Source organism: Pterocles gutturalis, unplaced genomic scaffold (assembly GCF_000699245.1).
Source record: "Pterocles gutturalis isolate BGI_N339 unplaced genomic scaffold, ASM69924v1 scaffold22627, whole genome shotgun sequence".
Taxonomy (NCBI): Eukaryota; Metazoa; Chordata; class Aves; order Pterocliformes; family Pteroclidae; genus Pterocles; species Pterocles gutturalis.
Window position 1 is genome coordinate 2606 of NW_010116018.1, and position 19883 is coordinate 22488.

General features: G+C 45.3%; 2 protein-coding genes across 2 annotated transcripts; one reads left to right on the top strand and one right to left on the bottom strand.

The window, feature by feature from the left end:
- Positions 1–1900: 1900 nt before the first annotated feature.
- C1S (complement component 1, s subcomponent) lies at positions 1901–10485 on the top strand. Its single transcript, XM_010075386.1, has 10 exons — positions 1901–2059; positions 3313–3490; positions 3757–3882; positions 4664–4863; positions 5048–5201; positions 5438–5553; positions 5786–5864; positions 6107–6244; positions 6745–6819; positions 9692–10485. Exons 1-10 carry the CDS (start codon positions 1901–1903, stop codon positions 10483–10485), a joined length of 2019 nt encoding a protein of 672 aa, XP_010073688.1.
- A 2432-nt stretch (positions 10486–12917) lies between these two features.
- Positions 12918–19716, bottom strand: C1R (complement component 1, r subcomponent). Its single transcript, XM_010075387.1, has 11 exons — positions 19695–19716; positions 18702–18930; positions 18286–18478; positions 17961–18104; positions 17617–17813; positions 16995–17142; positions 16789–16910; positions 16111–16189; positions 15577–15717; positions 13939–14013; positions 12918–13720 (listed from the first exon to the last, which is right to left on the bottom strand). Exons 1-11 carry the CDS (start codon positions 19700–19702, stop codon positions 12918–12920), a joined length of 2139 nt encoding a protein of 712 aa, XP_010073689.1. The 5' UTR covers positions 19703–19716.
- Positions 19717–19883: the final 167 nt, after the last annotated feature.

Genomic DNA, 19883 nt, shown 5'->3' on the forward strand with positions numbered 1-19883 from the left:
ACATCCAGTGATAGGACAAGGGGCAATGGGTTCAAGCTGGAACATAGGAGGTTCCACTTGAATATGAGAAAAAACTTCTTCACGGTGAGGGTGCCAGAGCACTGGAACAGGCTGCCCAGAGAGGTTGTGGAGTCTCCTTCTCTGGAGACATTCAAAGCCCGCCTGGATGCGTTCCTGTGGGATCTGATCTGGGTGTCCTGCTCCGGCAGGGGGATTGGACTGGATGATCTTTCGAGGTCCCTTCCAATCTCTAACATTCTGTGATGCTGTGATTCTGTGATACTCTTGCTGGTAGCCTCAGGGAGCCACAACATTGAACAGGCCACTAAGTTTTCTTTTTTTGCCCCTAAAAAAAGGTCTCTGAAACACCAGATGAGGAACAGTGGCAGCAGTCCTGTGGCCGGCCACCAGGTTGCAGTAACAGGGTGGACTCTGGCAAAGTGGTGTCTGGACAGGATGGTCAAACTTTTTTTTCCATGCAAAAGCATTGAACCAGTTCTCATGCGGTCTCTCCCTTTTCTACACTCTTTGAATTTTTTTCCTAACGTTTAAAAGGGAGGGGGAAGAGGGGAGGCAACCGAAAACTCTGTTCCCCTCCCTTTTCCCCAAAGTAATCTGATTTCCTGAAAGTGCCTAATACAGACCAGATCGGTGTGATCCTCCACGCAGCCTGAGCCAAGAGGATTGTGCAACTTATTCTGGAAATTCCCCTTCCTGCCCAGAGTCGGCAAGCCGAGCATTTCACCCTGGCGAGGAGGCTGAGAAGCCACATCCTACAGACAGAGGGTGCTGCGATATTGAGAACTAGAGAACCCAGCCTTGTGTCTGTTCGGAGGAGGGTGTGTACAGGAGGAAAAAGAGAGAAAAGAGAAGGGAAGAGAGAAGAAAACCAGACATGAACTAGGGAGAGAAGGTAAATATTGCAAGCGTTAGAAATGGGAAAGGAAAATAGTCCTGAGCGTTGCTGTCTGACAGCTAGAAGAGTCAGGACAAGCTGCTCCCCAACACCAGAGTCTTAGCATAATTTTTGGGGTGCTGGGAAGCGTGAACTGGGTATCTTGGGGCGGAGGTGCTTTCTATCTTAATTTGCTATGCACCAGCATGGAGTTTGGAGACACTGATGATCATAAGGGGAGAAAATGAGTACCAGCAAGCATAATCTCTCCATTTTGTCAGTATGGAGTCTTCTTGATGCTTGAGGTTGCTGTGTGCAGGAAGGAACAGAGATATAAACTTGCTTTTGGGTCAAATCATTGATGTATTTTTCACAAGCTGGGGCATTAGAGTCTTTGACCTGCCTAGCAGATGTGCAGAAGCCCAGGCAACATTGATCAATCACTATTTTTTTTTTTTTTTGTCCCAGACCATAACTCCAAAGTCCAATCCTGAAAGTTTTCAGAAAGGGAGATCTGCTTTTTCCACATGTGGTGAGTTACCGAATCTTCAAGGGGAATTCAGGTTTATTAATAATTTAATTTTGTAAATTACATGTTTTTTCCTGTATTACTGTACTGACTCTCATATCTGAATGTATCTGTAGCCCAAGTAGCCTCCAGAACAAGACAGGGAAGTAAGAAATAGCACTTAAGACCCTTCTGTTCAACTCCTGCAGCATTACCAGCTCCTATAGAGCTGGAGAGGTGCAGAGAGCATGACTGAGGTTGTACTCCTTCTGCGTGAAAGGCTACAAGAGAAAGACAAGGCTCACACAGCCACAGCATTGGTCATTAAAACTCCAAAGCCAGGAGCTATGCTGCATGCTGTGTAAAGCCAAAGACTAGCTTTCTCACAGGGGACTGTGTGCATATGTGGGCAGAGAAGACTAGTGCAATGTTATCTTCCTTCCTCTTTTCTCAGGTACCTTATCTTCTGTCTCCCTGTCTGGGCTGATGCAGGCTCTATGTATGGTGAGATCTTGTCACCCAATTATCCTCAGGTGTATCCCAATGATGTGCAGGAATCTTGGGAAATCCAGGTCCCTTTGGGATATGGCATTCACCTTTATTTCACACATATGGATCTCGAGCCATCGCAGAACTGTGAATATGACTCTGTGAAGGTACTGTCCCTATCCCCACGAGTGAAAAAGACCAGAAGACAGATTAAAGCACAGAACAGCAAAGCTGTGTACAAAGCTCAGGGCTGGAAGAGGAGATGGACACATCCTTCCTGTTCTGAGCCCCAAGAAGTCCAAATGACTGTGTGTATCTGCACTAGCAGTCACTAAATTGATTTGAGTTTTCCTAATAACCACATGAGCATTGTCTGCCAAATGAGTGTCCCATCTATGCTCCCCTCCCCATGTTTCTCCTATATGCATAGGAAAGGCCTTGTTAGCCATCACTGACACCTCCCTATTGCAAGGCATATTCTTAACCAGTGATCTGTAGGTATTAAAGGAGCATTTTCTTAGGGCATTGATTTTCTGTCCCTGAAATTATTCAGAGTGGATGTAGATGATTTAATGCAATCAGAAATTGATTGGAAATGATGAAGATTCAAAACAATCAAGAGATCTGTGTATGGATAGTGGGCGTTCAGATAAAGTGCTGTGGTCCATTGCACCACAGTTTTCTGTGTTCTATGCATCACGGCTTTCTTAAAACTTAGAGACCCACTAGCTCTGCTCCATGTTGTCCCACAAGGCACAAAAGATCAAGCACTTCCACACAAACAGATGGAAATAAGACCATCCTATCCTGCAACAGCTATGTATGTGTGAAAAGGGGCAGCAAGATCAGGTGCAGCAACCAGAAGGAGACCTTGGAGAAGGACCAAGGTGGGACAGTAGGATGGATGTGCTCTGTTGGGAGCTGTTAATAACTTTTGCAACAAACTGATGAACCTGTTAGACTGCTCTGCAGACCATCAATGATCGGTTTGGCCATTTTGAACCATGGTGTTCATTTTTTGTACAAGTGGGCATGAGGAAAGGATGTTAACAGAAAACTTTCTGGATTAATTTGTGTCTGAGAAATGAAGATAGGTATTTCACAGCTGGGAAGTCAGTAGGAGGTAACATTCCTCAAGTGTCTTACAGATGTCATGAAACTGATTGTGTAGGGGCTCCACTCAGCTGTGCCTTGGCTGGCTGTCTTCTACCCTTGGCCAGCTCAGTGGATGACACAGCAGCCTTGGTCCCTCCTGCCAGCTATGCAACATAGCTGTGCCCTAGGAGATCTACTGGAGTATCATAAGAAATGCATGCAATTTAAAAGCCTTTGGTTAGCCACCTAGAAGCTGAAAGACCCATGTGCTGGTGGCTACACATATTCCAATAATGAGATGAGACCGCTCTGCATTCTTCTGCAGGTCCTGCTTGGTAGTCATGTTGAAGGTGTGCTTTGCGGGCAGAAGAAACCTCGTGCCCCTGGCTCACCGATTGTGGAGGAATTTCGTGTCCCTTACAACACCCTCACTATGAGCTTCCAATCAGACTTTTCCAATGAGGAGCGTTTCACTGGTTTTGCAGCATACTATGTTGCAGTGGGTAAGGTTAAAATAGCCTCTTCTGAATCTCTGTAGTGTCCAGGCTGGGGGCAGGGTGGAGGAAGCTGACAGAAGGGTTCTCCTTACGAGCATGCCTTATTTAAAAGAGATCCCAGCAGACAGGACTGCTTTCCAGTATGGCCAGTCCAAATGATGTCTTAGAGATACCTTTTCCTTGTCCACCAGTGTTTGCTTCCCTCTCTCATCTTCCTCCTGCCCTGAGGGCCCTCTCCTAATCTTGGCTGATTCATCTTTTCACACTTGCAGACTTGGATGAGTGCATGGATTTTGTGGAGGAACCTTGCAGTCACTACTGTAATAATTATATTGGAGGTTACTTCTGTACCTGTCCACCAGATTATTTCCTCTATGAGGATAAAAAAACATGTGGAGGTAAGTGATCTACATGAGCTGTGCTCAAATGAGATATTGTACATGGAAGACCTTCTCTATCAACCTTCTCAACCGGTTGTGACAGGTATATTTTGGAGAAAAGAACATCCTAGTGCAAATCTGAACCGGCAGTAGACTGTGATTTTGGGAACTTCTGTTAACATATTCTTAACATTTTTCTTTTTTATTTAAAGAGAATAAAGAAACTATTAAATGACATTCTCTAAAGACTGTGATAGAGACCCTTCTTAGCATACTGCTATATGCGAATCTTTTCATCTCTGATGAAACAGGGCAGTTCAATGAAGACACAAAAATGGCCAAGGGGCTTCTTGGCTTGAATAAAAAAAAATTGCAAAGTCACAAATGGTGCATGTTGAAAGGGGTATAATATGAAGACCTGAGAATGAGGGAAGGGGGCCTAAATCACAAGTGGAAGGTAAAAGGAAAGATGGGTGGAAAAAGAGAGGACACTAAGAGAAATTAAGTGAGACTGAGCAAAATTAAAGATGTGCTGAAGCTGTCCCCTAGTAGTGAGGACATCAGGAAGTTGCCCAAAGGATGAGCAAGAGTGCACGGTGGTTAAGGCCACTAGAAGTTAAAGTCCCTGGCTAATTGGATAGGGAGTGGCTTCGGTTTCAGTTTCTTGAAATGATACAATGTTTTGACATGATTAATGCAGGTGACTGGGGAGACTGGAGATGCAGTGGAAGAGGGAGAGGTTGTAAGCTTTGGACCATTTCCTTTCTGAATCCTACCTGTGTTCCTTCCTTAATCCTAGTGAACTGCAGTGGAAGCATCTTCACTGAGCCGTCAGGGGAGATTACCAGCCCCAACTATCCCAACCAGTACCCAGAGAACTCACGATGTGAGTACCGAGTGGCTCTGAAGCCAGGCTACTTTGTGGCATTGACCATACACAGCGGGGACTTCGATGTGGAACCAGCCAATTCAGAAGGAAGTTGCCACGACAGCTTAACAGTAGGTATGGGGCTTATAGAGGGAGTCAGGATGCTCTGGGTTTCCCCTTAATCTCCTCATATTCAGAAGGCCCTTTGACTGCTTAACTTTCCTGTCAACTATGTTGCCTTTTGAAATTCTTGGGAATCTCTCTCTCTCTCTGAACACATTTAGTATTTCTCATTTCTTCTTGTTCTTTTCCCAGTTTGTCTCTGGAAAGCAGCATTTTGGTCCCTATTGTGGCAGCAAATTTCCAGGTCCTCCTGAAATCAAAACTAGGACCAACATTCTTGACATAATCTTTCAGACAGACCACGCGGTACAGCACAAAGGCTGGAAAATACGCTACTATGGGGATTGTGAGTAAACGCTTGGGAAAGCATTCCCCCTTCTGCTGAGTTATGAAGGGAGCTTGTTCCACATCAGATTCATAGTACAACAGCATGTTAACCTGTTCTCAGCTGCTGATCTTGAGTAAACAGAGGATTCCTGTTTACTAGAGAGAATAATCATTGTCAAGAAAGAAGTTGCGAGCTGTAAGGAGAGTAAATCTTGAATTCAAGTTAATCACTGATTTCTGTCTATCTCTTCAAAGCTGTAACCTGTCCCCCAAGTGTCATCCCCAACTCTGTTCTTGACCCAAAGAAGGACAGGTATATCTTCAAGGACAATGTGAAGGTGACCTGTGTGGAAGGCTATGAAATTGTGAGGGTAGGTTACATGAAAAAGTATATATCTTCTCTGGCCACCGTGGTGGCTTCCTGATGCCATTTCCCATCAGCTGTCCGGAGCACCTTTGTGGGCTCAAGGTTTTTGCCACAGCTGTAGTAAGTGGAAACTTCTTCCTGCCACTGCAGCATTTTGAGGACCCTCTGCTGGAGGGTCTGCATCAGATACATTTCATGGCTAGTGACTTACATGAGTCGTGTGTTCTTTCCCCTAGCAACGAGACAGCATAATGACTTTTCACTCCAGCTGTCAAGACAACGGTGAATGGAGCAACTCCCATTTCAGCTGTGTTCGTAAGTGACCCGTCTCTGTATGGTAGGAAGCAGACTGGAACAGAGTCTTTGGGCTCTAGATCCACTGTATCACCAGATTAGGAAGACAGTGAAGGACTGGGATGTGAGCATGCTGAAGGGACAGAGAAAGGAAGTGCTGATGACTGTACAGGGACCAGAGTGGTTCCCCATCATACAGAATAATCATATTGGGTGAGGATGCCCTTTTTATTAATTTGATCATTTTTGTTTATTCTCTACAGCTGTGAACTGTGGTGATCCTACTCCTATTGACAATGCCCAAGCCATATATGTCTCTGAACTCCACGAGCCTCTGTACAAAGCTGCTTTCCAGTATCAATGTGACGCACCTTACTATACCCTAGAAACCAAAGGGGATGGTAAGCATTGCTTCTCCTACACAAATATATTTCTTTGATCAAAGGCCTAAGAAATGGTACTGGCATCATCATGCGGCTATCCCATCAGGCAAGACTGGGAAAAGATTCTCATTGGTGTGGGGGTGCAGGCAGTAGTTTTGTGTTGCCTTTGTGTTTATACACTGTAAAAATGTCTTTACTTGGGCTATTGACCTTAAATGCATTAGCAAGTCCTCTCTCCATTTGCCTGGTGTGTGAACCATAGAGATTTTTGTCCCACCTGGCACACATTTCTGGTGGAGAAGTAAAGGATTCAAGAAATCTATTAGATGAGGTCCCTCCAAAATAGGGGCAGAAGCACCCTGGTGGGGCTGTGTACTTCTAGGGAGATCTCAGCAATGTTTACCAAGCTGTGCTTGCTTTGGAAATGAGAACGTTAACACCTCGTTTTACACAAGCTACTTGCCCTCTCTTCATCTTGATTGTATTCTTATGGCACTCTTTTTCTTGTGTTTTCCAAGGGGTGTATCAGTGCTCAGCCAGTGGAGAATGGGTCCATGAAGAGATGGGAACAAAGCTGCCAAAATGTGTCCCAGGTAGTACCAAAAACATGCAGCATATCAAGACCACTGCTTCTTTCGTTTTTCTGTTTTTAAACTGTTAAGCCTGAAAGTACAGTTGATCCTTTCTGTGTTGTTTGCATTACATTGGATGGGACGTTTCTGAAAGCTGGGAGCCCCAAAGAAAGGTCAGACGGGGCAGCAGAAAGAAACTGGAAACATATGTGGGTAACATAACAAGACATCTGGTATAACAGGACTCTTCAAGTATTGATGTCTGTTTCTGCGCCAGTTTCCCCACCTTCAAGTGTGCATGTTCTCAAGTTGTCCTGTGCTTTAGATCTTTGTCTGCATTTCAGGTTAGCAAAAAGACTGACAGGTCAAAAGAGATGTCTGACAATGCTGGACCTTTCTTTCTTCGGTCCCTACACTGAGAGCTGTAGCTTCTCTTCAAACCTCTCCTGGGGTAGTGTCTAGCTGTCTACTGGGCACTGCAGATGCAGCACTATAGGGAAAGGGCTTTCACTACTCTCACTGGAAGGCATAGCCTAAACCCTTAAGGTTTTATGTGTCCTTCCGTATTCGTCTACACTTACTGTGTCTGAAAGCTCAAGCAATATCCCTGTCAAGGACCTTTTCATCCTTTCTTTGTGTACTTGGGAGACACTGAGGAGGGAAGTGCATGAGTACTACTCCTGCTCCTGACTGCTGGTAGCTATGGCTGGGTCTTTACTTCCAGGTGACAGAGAGAATTTTAAATCCTTCGTATTCTGCACGCTGGTCAGCTTACCCTCTTATGGGAGGCAGCATGCCTTGGGCTAGCTGTATATGATGCCTGTTCACTACTCCAAACCCCCAGCTGGGAAAGTACAAGATCCAGCTGAAGATTATTCAACCCTCTTAAGGGCCAATTCAGTCAGTGCGCAGTGCAAAAGGCAAATGGTAAGATAAAGCTCAGGGAATTTACTACCCAAGAGGAGGTTACAAAAAATATGAAGACAGACTCTTCTCAGTGGGACACAGGAATAAAAGACAATGACAGGCACAAGTTACAACAAAGGAAATCCTGACTGTATTTAAGGAAAAATGCTCCCAAGAGCACTGGAATTGTTGCCCAGAGCGGCTGGCTAGTCACCTGGCAAAGTCCCTGAGCAACCTGGTTTTGCAGTTAGGAGGGCAGGGGGAAGGGCAGATAGGGATGAACAGATTGAACTAGAGACATTGAGATGTAACCCTCCAGCCTAAATCTATGATTATGTGAAATTCTTTAACAAACTGCTTAATTTAAATTGGAACCAACCTACTGGCTACAGTTCCTTGATCTCTGACTATAGGACTAAGGGTTCAAAGTAAACAAGGCAATGTAACAAGAAATCAATTTCCTAGCTATGTCAGAATGACCAGCCTTATTTATGCCCTTTGTGCTCACATTCTGCAAAACCTTATAGAACATTTTACTCAAAGAGCACAGAGCATCTCTGCACTCACAAGACCCACAGATAAGATCTCCATTAACCCACTGCAAACATACTAAAAGAACGGAGAGGAAAAACAGTAAAACATCTAAGAAAAACCTGAACTTAACCTGAGACTATCTGGAGTTCACAAAAAACCCCAAAAACTTTTAAAGAACAGTGTCATACTTTTAAGAACTTAAGCAAATATTTTAAAAAATTCAATCCCTTTACTTACAGGATGTAATTAAGCAAAGGAAAAATTATAACGAATGCAATTAAACTGTGAGCTCTGACATACGCAACACTGGCAGGGTGACAATAGTTGTGAATGTTCTGCTTTCCAGAACAAGAATTTGAGAATTAGTCTTTTCATACTAAATTGAATCTTGCTAATAGTTTTGCTTTAATTTTCTTGAATTTTTCTGTAAATCATAGTTGCAAACTCTGTGACATACATAGAATATAAACATCGGTTACTCAGAACCAAACATGATTTAGAGGACACAGGAAGGAGGGGATGTCTCACCCCAGTAGAGTGGACAGTCAAGAGAGATTTTTTTGTGGTTCCCCAAAAAGGAGCACCTGCTAGGTGGAGTCAGATAATGACTCAAGGAGCAATACAACACAATTTTATTTACCTCAGTGACTGCAAAAACACCACGAATCGACTTCTCAGAGTCAAGCACCAAATCACACTTATCAGTTACCACCAAACATCAATTAAGCAAGCACCAAATAATGCTCAATCATTACTCGGAGGTAAAAATCAGAAAGAAGACAGAGTAGGAAAAAGTTTAAAGGTGAGAAAGAGGGGCAGAAAGACAGATAGAGAGACACAGACAGAAACACAGAGACATCAAGAACATTATCAATCCCTCGTTCCAGCATGTGTTTTCCTTTCAGGCAGAAATCTTCGTTTCAGACAGAAACTCGCTCTGTGGGGATCTGGCAGGGTGATGGGTCGACAGGGAGTAGCTGCTTGGGCTTCACCTTTTATACATTTGGTCCTCGGGGAGGAAAGGTTCTGCATCCAGGTCACCTTCCAGGTTGACCTTTGGTGGGCGCAACAGCCCGGCATCTCGGTTAGCTTCAGGGGGGTGGCAGCTGGTTCTTCACTGGCGGAGACTACTCTGACACCCCCCACCAGCACCAATGCAGCACCGCAAAAGGTGTCACTTAAAATGTTAACAAGTTGCTGATGTTCGTTCACAAAGGAACTTTTCTTCCAACATGCTCTGCCCGAGGTGAGCGAGGTGGCGCCTCTTCTTTGGAAATGTCCTGCCCGAATGCTCTGCCCATTGTTTGAGACTCACGCATGGATAAACTACATCATCCGGGAGGGGGGAATCAGTCTGTGACAGGGGACTACGCTTTTTTAGCGCTACAAAAGAACCCCCTCTTTCTAACTGCTAATTCTCACATCTGGTCCTTCTTTTTTCTTTCCTTTCCAGTCTGTGGGGTGCCTAGTAATCCCATCCAAGAGAAAGCAAAGATTTTTGGAGGCACCCTTGCAGAAAAAGGCAACTTTCCCTGGCAGGTGTATTTCGATTACCCAAGAGGAGCTGGTGTACTCATCTCTGAAAGATGGGTAATGACTGCAGCTCATGTGCTGGAGGGATATGACAAGCCCAACATGTATGCTGGGGTAATCAATGTTGGGAAAGAATCTCTCTACTGGGAGGCCAAGCAGCTGATTGCAGAGGCTTCATTCATCCATCCTGATTGGAAGAAGCAGCCCACAGAAACCAGAACTGATTTTGATAATGATATTGCACTACTGAAGCTGACAGATCCCGTGAAGATGGGCCCAAACATCTCACCCCTCTGTCTTCCTGGTAAATCACCTGACTATGAGCTGCAAGAAGGGACTCTGGGCTACATTGCTGGCTGGGGCCAGAGGGAGAGAGGAAGACTGCCTATTTATCTTTGGAAGGCCCAGATTCCCGTGGTGGACATGGATAAGTGCCGATCCGTGAAACCAGAGGGCTCTGCCGATTCCAGTGCTTACCGATTCACTCACAACATGATTTGTGCTGGTGGTGACAAGGACAGCTGTAAAGGGGATAGTGGTGGAGCCTACGCTATCCAAGATCCTCTTGATGACAGACGGTACTATGTGGCAGGGCTGATATCCTGGGGCCCAAGATGTGGTACTTTTGGCCTTTACACCAAGGTAGTGCGTTATTTGGACTGGATTACAGAGACCATGAGCAAGCATGAGGATGAAGAAGCTTGGCAGGATTAGCTCTTGCTCCTTTCAGCACTGTCACCCTTTCTAAATGTGATGGTTACATGTTCAGGGTGGCTGTGTTCACTCTGTGTGTGTAAAAGGTCTACTCATGGTGTCTGTGCTGAGTGGAGAGTCAGCAATTTGTATCAGTTTCTCCCACTGTGGTTGTGTCGGGGAAGGGAATTTCTCTTTCTTCTTCCACTCATAGTAGCAAAAGAGGAAGACACTGATCTGGATAAAGAGGCTCCTTCTGCTTCCTCTCACTGTTTTCTATCCTATTGAATTCATTTCCCACTTGGATAAGACCTAGCCGTGCCCCATCTGACAGGGAGATTTCAATGAAGATGAGAGAGAATAATGCTTGGTTCCCAGGGTAGGTTCAGAGCCTGGTTTCTGATTTATGTATTTCCTGTATTGTTCAGAATATCTAACAGTGTTAAAGAATGTCCAGATTGCCTTTTGTGCAATGTACTATTGTGTGTCTATTGCCTTCCTTCTTCTCAGTCTAGACCTAGTTGTCCCTGAAACACCCTAAATTAAGATTTTGTCCCACTGTGCTGCCACCTTTTGTTAAGATGTAAGTTGTGCTACCTCACTTCTCTACTTAATTATGAAGTTATTCTGAGGTGGTTGCATCTCATTGACCAACCATTACCAGCAATGAGGACTTCAGACTTCTGAATCAATCAAGCTGAGCAGAAGAGACATCTTTAAAATCCTTTCATTCACCTGTCCTCAGGGCTTTATTTTTCAAACTTCGTGGTTTTAGATAAGAAATAAAGGTTGCTTGATTTAGGGAAGGTAGTGTTGTGGAAGAAAATTACCTGATACGCATTATTTCTTCTGATACAGAAAATCCTGTATCACTCACAGATATCTTTCCACTACAATTGTCAGGGAACTAGTGCAGATGGCATATGAAGAAAGACACGTGAAGATGGGTTTGTTCAGCTTGGAAAGGAGGAAGCTAAGAGGGGGACATTACGTATAACTGCTGTATTCAGATACCTAAAGGAGGGCTAGACAGTACACAGAACAAGAGTCTTCAGAAAGGTGAACAGTGACAGGACAAGGGACAATAGACATGAATTACAATAAGGAGATTTCCAATTGGGCTTTTTCCCAGGGTGTGGGAGAACGGAAGAGAAGAGAAACAGAAGTGTCACTGAATGATCCAGTGCTCCTGTGCAACTGGACACCTTGTTTTTTCCATGTTCATGTTGCCTCTCAGGCTCCCCTCTTGCCCATACAAATGGGAAAACCAACAGAATTATGACCCCTGGAGAGCATGGATGAATATATATCAGATGTGCAACTCCACATATCACTCTTCAGGGTGTATTTTGTCAAAAGCAAATGAGAGATACTGACACCTGAGAAGATCTGGAGCTAGATCTCACAGAAAACAGTGCGAGAAGGCAACTATGACCTTACCCTCCGAGCTCCCCTGTCAAGTTCTGGCAGACTTCGTTTCTCTCAGTGACTCACAAGAAAAAAGTAAGTTGTTCTGCAGTAGCAAAACCAGTCAAGAAACAACTCCAGAGAATACACTGAACACAAGAGGGGTCATCTCTCTGAGTTAGCATCATTTTAGAGCTGCTGTCCTGCAGTCAGAGCTTTATTTCATACAGTATAAAAAAATCCATCCTCAAATTCTGATCAATAAAGGTTCCTAGGCTCTTTTCTCCATGAGATTGGTTGTTGTCTTCCCTCTCTTTTGAATGTGGCATCACACAGAGAACTCATTTTTGCCTCCCTTGAAGCCACCTGGAGTTTCAGACTGGATAATCTAACGGTAGTTTTGTGACAGGTAGGAAACTGCCACATGCCATTGCAGAACTGGAAACACTTTTAGTGGTAGGCAAAGATATCCCTATATAAAGTCTGTAAGTTGCTTTCAGTGACGGGGAATATTGAGTAGTTGTTAAAAGCAAAGCCAGAAAAACATAACACACCTGGTTTCTCCAGCAATTATTTTGATATTCATAGAATCTCTCCAGTCCCAATTGGCATATGCATGCTGTACTCAGCACAAATTACCACATCCTTCAAGAAAGTCTGCTGTCCTGCGAGCTTCCCACACATGAGGATGAAAGTAGATTGCAATAGTCTGATGATATCATCAGCACTTCAAACAATAACGTTTCCTGTCATGAGATTTCCTGATATTATTAAGGCTTCATCCAGTAATAAGATTTGGAAGAACTAGAATGTCCACAAAGGTGTTCCACAATCTGCCAGTGGTACAGCAGCTTTGGTGGGTTTTGATGGTACCACCAAGAATTCATCAAACAATATGGTGGCTTTCAGAAGTACTCATGATGAAGGTTATATGGTCTGCATGTTTGAAAAGCCTTTGGGACATCATCAAAAGCTTTATATATTATTTATTGAGTCTGGAAATTTATATGCTATCAGTGATTCTTCAGCTATTAGGACAGCAATGTCTAGAGCCTATCCTCCTTTACTATCCCTTTGATCCAGTCCAAATAGTTGAGGACCTTGGTGTAGAAGCCATAACCTTCGGCACAGCCGATACCCCAAGAAACAATACCGGTAGCCACCCAACGATCACTTTCTGTGTCTAACACTGTGAAGACGCTCCCACTATCTCCCTGGCAGGTATCCTTTTTGACTTTGAGAAAGCCAGCACAGAACATGTTCTCAGAGAAAACCATAGGTATTTCTCCCTTCTTACTGTCCAGCCAACTCTGACACTTCTCTCGAGCAATCGCCGGTAGGCTCACATACTTCAAATCATTTGAAATAAAGTTTTTTTCCACACCAAAGCCACTCACGTAGCCCATGTGCCCGTCCCTGTAGAACGTGGTGTTGGTAACATCTGGGAGACAGATGGGCAGTACTGTAGGGCCCAGGGTTACCGGGTGTTTCAGCTCCAGGAGGGCTATGTCCCCATTGAAGTTGTACTCATCTTTAGGGTTGTAATCTGGATGAATAAAGATCCTACGCACAGGGTGGCGACCCATCTTGTGGAGCTCTTCTACCTTGGTGTGGCCGAGGAATACGTTAGCTTCCTCTGCTAGCTGGTCCAGGCTTATATTGTTCCCTCCTGCCCCTTTAGGGAAGACAGTGTGGGCAGCAGTCAGGATCCAGCGATCTCCCAGGAGTGCACCACCTCCTCGTCCATGGATGCCGGTCAGAATCTGCCAAGGGAAACTGCCTCTCCTGGCATATCTGCCACCCAAGATCCTCTGGACTTCAGTAACAGGATTGACTGGCTTCCCACACACTGTGGAGAAATGCAAGGAGACCATTACATGCTCTGTTGCCCTGGCTTGTCTCTCTCTTTTCTACACCATCACTGCTTGATTCCACCCTATTTTTGCCTTCCTGATGGACCTCACCGATGCCATTATCCTCACCTCCCCCCCGCATGCTGTCCTGGCTTTGCACTGACTGTAAGCATGAATTGGTAAACACCTGACAAAGTCAGAGGTTTTTACTGACCTGGCAAGCAGTCAGGAATCCTCACCTGGCCTTGTTGATCCACCCAGGTTCCCTCAGGTGAGCAGGTGAATCTGTCTGTAGGATGAGATGGAAGTGAATGATACCCAGGCCTGGAGGCGTGGGGTGGAAAGAAAGAAGGGGTTTCTCTCTCCACATGCTGCACTTGGCCCTTCCATCCCAAAGGCCCCCTTTCCCAGGAAAAGCTGCCTGTGGTACAGCCTGGAATGTCTCCAGCTGGGACAGCACATACATCTCAAAGAACCTCAGCTCCAGGTGACCAGTAAAGTTCAGGCACTGCTTCTGTAGAAGAAAAGCCTGAAGAGCCACCTGAGTGAAGTCCACATGCTTACAAAGTACTATTTGACCATATTTAGCCCAAAGAAGGGAGAGAAGAAGTAAATACATGGATTTTAGATTAAAGTTTCTGGTCTCTGTAGTTTGTAGAGAGTAGGACAAGGTGGTTTGTTCCAGAAAGAGAAAAAAAGATGACAGTTCCTATACATGCTCAGTATTTCTGAGGCTATATTGCAGGTCAGCTAACTCTGTGTCACCTCTCAATACAAACTCCACTACATTCTTGCTTTTTTTTGGAAAGCTTGTGCTGGTGTCTAAAAATAATTTATATACAATTTATCTTACATGGTATTAAATGCTTCCAAGAAACTGTTTGCTGTTCTCTTTCAAAATTTACTAAATCACGATCACTTGGCATAAGAATTTGGCTGATGCTGATAGTTACTTGCTCCTGATTTTCTTTTGATGAGACTGAGCTCTGACTCTTTAGGAAGGAGTTAAACTCAGATGTAAGAACAATCAAATTCAACATTAGTACCAACTTCAAGAACTCCTTAGCTGCTTTTTCCTGGCCTCAGGACTAGCGTGTCACCTCTCTCAGGCATGCTGCAGAACTGTGAGTCCATGCTGACAAGCATATGCAGGAACTGATGCAGCTTAAAAATCTGCTTTTTTTTTTTTTTTTTTTTTTTTTGTGGAAGCTAAATGAACAGCCAAGGCAAGGAAATAACAAACTCCTTATACTATTATTGTAACCAAAGCTCCTGTGTCATGAAAACATGTCTCAGGTGCAAAAAGAAGACATGTAAATGGTTTTGAATGTTGCCTTAATTTTTCTGACCTGTTACATAAAACCAGGTTTTTCTGCATGTATGTTATTTAGCCCTTAGTTGTCTCTGCTGCTGGACAATATTCCAAAGAGGTAAACAGAGTTACAGTGGAGTGGAGTCTGAGTTTATTTATTTGTATCTCTAGCAACTTGGACTGGTGTGATGAGGTTTCAAGAGTTTTGGTGATTCCCAGACACGATGCCTTAAATTTCAGTGAAAGAAAGAAATCCACTAGAGAAGAATAAATCATGTCTATAGATGAGAGAATAAGACCTTCTGCAAAAGTTAAGGAGAGTGTGGTGGAGAGATGTGATGGACTCTGGAAATAAAGCAGTGTGGGAACAGGCTGAGACAACAAGCATCACAAGCTATGCTGCAGACCCCAGGAGAGACTGGAGAGCCTCCAACAGGAAAGCATGAGCCCTAAGCCTTGGGAGCAGAGACCATTCTAACTGGAAATCTGAGAGGGCTTTTCTTGCACAGATTTCCACATCTGCATATGATTAGGACTCACCACCACCTGTTCCAGTGACAATGTGATAATACGGCTCATTGCATCCGTACGTGATCACTGCCTGGTAATTGTTGTTTGCAGGTTTGCTAACATAGCTAAATGCCCCATTGGTCAGCTCTGCAGGGTTGCCACAATTCACAACTACAAAAAAGAAAAAAGAAAAAAAAAGAGGTGAATCAAGACAGCCTTACTACCTGAAGGTTTAGGCTTGATTTGGATTGTGGCCATGATGTGAAGGATGGACCAGTTAGTGCAGCAGCCAGAGAGAGGTTGTTCCAAAATGGATCCCGAACTGGGGTCTTTTACTTTTAGATGTTACAACTTTATAGCAACTTTTTAGTGATATTTTATGCATTTTTGTAAGGGAGGAAAAATGTAATAAAAGTCAACAGTGGACCTCCACAGGTCCTTCCAACCAGCATATCCATGAGTCTATGGACACAGACAAACTGAGTCATAAAAGCTAAACTCCGCACGTTCTTGGAGGGGGAAAGCCACAGCGGGGGACATAATCTCTGTTCTCAGCTCACTCACTTTCGCAGTGGGGCATGGATTGATGCCATGTCCCATCAGCCTGGCAGACAGCCGTGAAAGACAGCAGCTTTTGGTTGCCCTGCATGGGAGAGAAAAACATCTCTGATGGTTGTACAGAGCCTTACAATCCCTTCCCAACATTAAAATATTATTCTCTCTGCCCATCAGTTCACTGCTGTCCAATAGTTGTCCCTCTGCAGTCCATTCCAGTTGCTGTCCTCTCCCTTTGCTGACTTCCCTCCATCCTGTGTTTGCCACAGGCTGCAAATTCTTCATAGCAGGTCAAGATAAGAGCAGGCAGCAATCATAAAACTGTGACAAGTCTGGGGCAATACCCAGTCCTGGCAATAGGATGGCAAGAGAGGCAGATAACATCTTCTGCTTCAAGTCTGATTTTGTATTCTTTCAAAGAGATATTAACGTTTACCAATGTTTCATGGGATCTTTGTTCTCTTATCTTCTACCAGGGCTTGCCTCTTCGTGAGACAGTAAATGCATAAAGAAGTGAGATAGTAAAGGAGAAAACACTGGAAGAAAGCCTACAAAAGTGAGGAAAAAACCACAGAAATTGCAATAGTTTTCCATGAGTGAAATCTCCACAGAAAGTTTTACTGCAAGACTTACACAAACTGAAGAGAAGCTAGAATATGTCTGAAGGGAGTGGAAAAGGCATCTCACCTCCATGAGGTTATACCCAGTCTTGCAGCTGACAGTGAAATAGTCCTGAAATTGATACACAGGCTGCAGGTCTCTGATGATGGTAAACTGATCCTGTGGGACAGGCTGTGGGCACTGTATTTCTGTTAGGGAATGGGACAAAGTAAGTTAGTATTAACAAACGGTGTAGATACATTGTAGTAGCCTCTAGGGAAGAAATGTCTTACTCTCTGAGGTGTAGTGGATTTTCCAGCCACGGCTGAACCCTGACTCATCGGTGAGGAAGAGTATGTCCACCTCATTGCTGTTGGTTTCAATGCTGCCAGGTGACTCCTTGCCACAGAATTCACCAATCTCTCTCCCTTGTGCTTGGATCTGGTGATGAAAACATGTATCACAGGGACAGAAACACACGTGTCTCTCTGCCCCAGTATCCCCAGACCAAGTTTGCCACGGTGCCTATGATGGTGGACAGGGCTCATTGTCCGACCCGTCTTTGCTGACATCTGCACTGACAGATCAGAACAAAGGGATGACCTACCGCAAGCTCTGCTTCTTCCTTATAGTGGGTAGCAAAGCTATCAACCCCTTCAAATCCTGATATTAAAGCAAAGGGAGATAAAACCGGACGAAGGATGATTTTTTTTGGCTCCACTCCCAGGGGAGTGTGACCCAGAGCCTCTGACCTCAGGACAATGGTAATTAAGAGAGCTGAGGGAGAGACAAGGGGAGAGCTCAGTCCTTCATGCTGGGGCATGATCCCATATTTCTCATCTGAATAGCAGTGTCCCCACAATTCCTGTGCAGGTCTGGCAGCAGGGTTGGAAGTAGTTTGCTAATCTCCAGTACCTTGAGCTGGTCATAAGGACAGTGGACTTGCTGGTGTTCTTCAATCTCAAAAGGTTCCAAGAATTTGAGAATGATAGACAGGCCCTTTTGCAGACGGATGCTGTAGTTACACCGGAGGTCTTCAGGATAGGGCTGGGGGTACTCAGGGCTGCTCAGGTACCCAGATACCTCTGTGAACAACTCACTGCTGCACTCAGCTGGTGTAGAGGAAGAAAGCAGAGGTCACATTGTGGAGCTGCATCTTCTGCAGCCCTGTCAACTGCTCCTTAAGTCACTTCTACTGCCCTTCCTGGCTGAAGAGCTCCTTCCCTGGCACCCTCTGATCTTTCAAAATTTCCATATACCTTTGCAGGAGTGGTGGTCGCTCTGAAGCTGGTAGCCAGTCCGGCAAGAACAGAAGTAGCCACCCACATAGTTGTGGCAGAAGTGCTGGCACTGAGACCTTTCATCTTCCTCAGCAGCATTGTTAGGGCCACATTCATCAAGATCTGAAGACACAGGAAGTGCAGGGACAAAGGGAGGAAAGTGTTAAACCTTTCTGCTGTACATTGAAAGTACATGGAGATTCATATCCTTGCTTACAGCTTTTTTTTATTTCCCTGACAGGGAGGAAAATTGGTTGGAGCCACACAGGCTTCTTTTTGCATGCTGAGGGTGTTACCTACTCACCCACAGCTTGGTAATAGGCCAGGAAGCCCCTGTAGGGAATCACTGTGCCATTGTCTTCATTGGAGAAATCAGAGTGAAATGCCAGGTGCATCCTGTTCCCCTTAGATACAAACTCCTTTCTTCCTGGGTGGTTGCCTGTGGTAGACCCAAGCTGGCCACAGTATCGGCCCAAGTTCTTCTTGTCTGCTTTGATCTGTCAAGGTTAAGGGAAAATCACTGCAGCCTCATAAGATTCAGACTGCTCCATACATCACTATTACCCAGCCATGACTTGCCAGTACCTGCTCCACCCATTTCTGTCTTTAACTCCTTCCCTTTCCTTTGTGGGAAGCCCAAGAGGAAGACCGGTGAATGAACAGCGATTGCATGTAGTGGCCACTCTAGCCACCCCTTGGGCCAGCAATCTAGGCACATACCTTAACATAGTCATAGAAGCAGGACTCGGATGGCTCCAGATCAAAATATCTGAAGGTCAGCTTCACCACGTAGCCTTTTGGGACATGGATATCCCAGATGCTGATGTTATTGTTGGGATATGGCTTGGGATAACCAGGGGATCTGATCTCTCCAAAAAGCTTTCTTGGGACTGGACTGGAACTGATCACTCCAAAACAGAGGAAGGCCCACAGAAGAAAAGGAATGTGCCTGTGAACGTGACAAGTAAACGATGACATTGCACAAAATGAGGTCATCCGAAATGAGGGGAGACTTTGCAAGTGACTTGTGGACTGTCTAGTGGAATCCAAACACGGGACGCCTAGCTGCAGATCCAGCTTCTGGCCTGGATCACTCAGGAACAAGCCGAAATGAAGATTACCCAGGTTCCAGCAGGGCACTGTGAAACAGCCAAAGAGATTCATCAGCCCAGGAAGCAGTTTGAAGAAACACAGGTTTGTTCCCTGAGAAACAAGTGCTTGTCCCCAGCAGTCATAGGGCTGGGTCCCTTAGAACCAGGGGAAATTTGGTTCCCTTTGGCTTTAGGCCTGCGGGCCATTTCTGTTTATTACTAGTTTAGGACCTCTGCCCAGCTCCTTTGGTGAGGATCTGAAGATCTCAAGCTCAGTTTGCTGAGGAGAACTGCATTGCCTCCTGGGCAGCCTTTTACCCAGTCATTACCCTCAATCCCTCTCCTCCAAAAATCAGCCTTCGTTTATTTTTTTTTTTCCTCATTCTCCAGACCTCCCCTCCAGGGAACAGGACTATCAGATCACTACCCAGATCTCATGAAAACATCAGCCAGGAAGATCCTTCTTCCTCAACCCTACGTGCTAGCAAAGCTTTAATGGAGGGACAGCTAGCACGAGCTTAGCCCCTTTGCCTTCTTCTCCTTCCTGGAAGAGTCTAACCCTCCCGTTCCTCCCCGCAAAGCTGTGGCTGTGCATCCCCCCTCCCCAGCTGCCCCCACTCACATGTCCATGCGCTCGCCCGCGGACCCTGCCCGTTCTCCTCGCTGCCCCGGCCAGCGCTCCAGCGCGGCAGCCACCGCGAGACCCGGGGGCCGCTCAGATTCGTGGGGAGCGGCGAAGGGAGGAAAGAGAAAGTCCGGCTGCAAACAGCCTGGCCGCGGCCCCGGCCCCAGCCGCCTGCTGCCCTCTGCT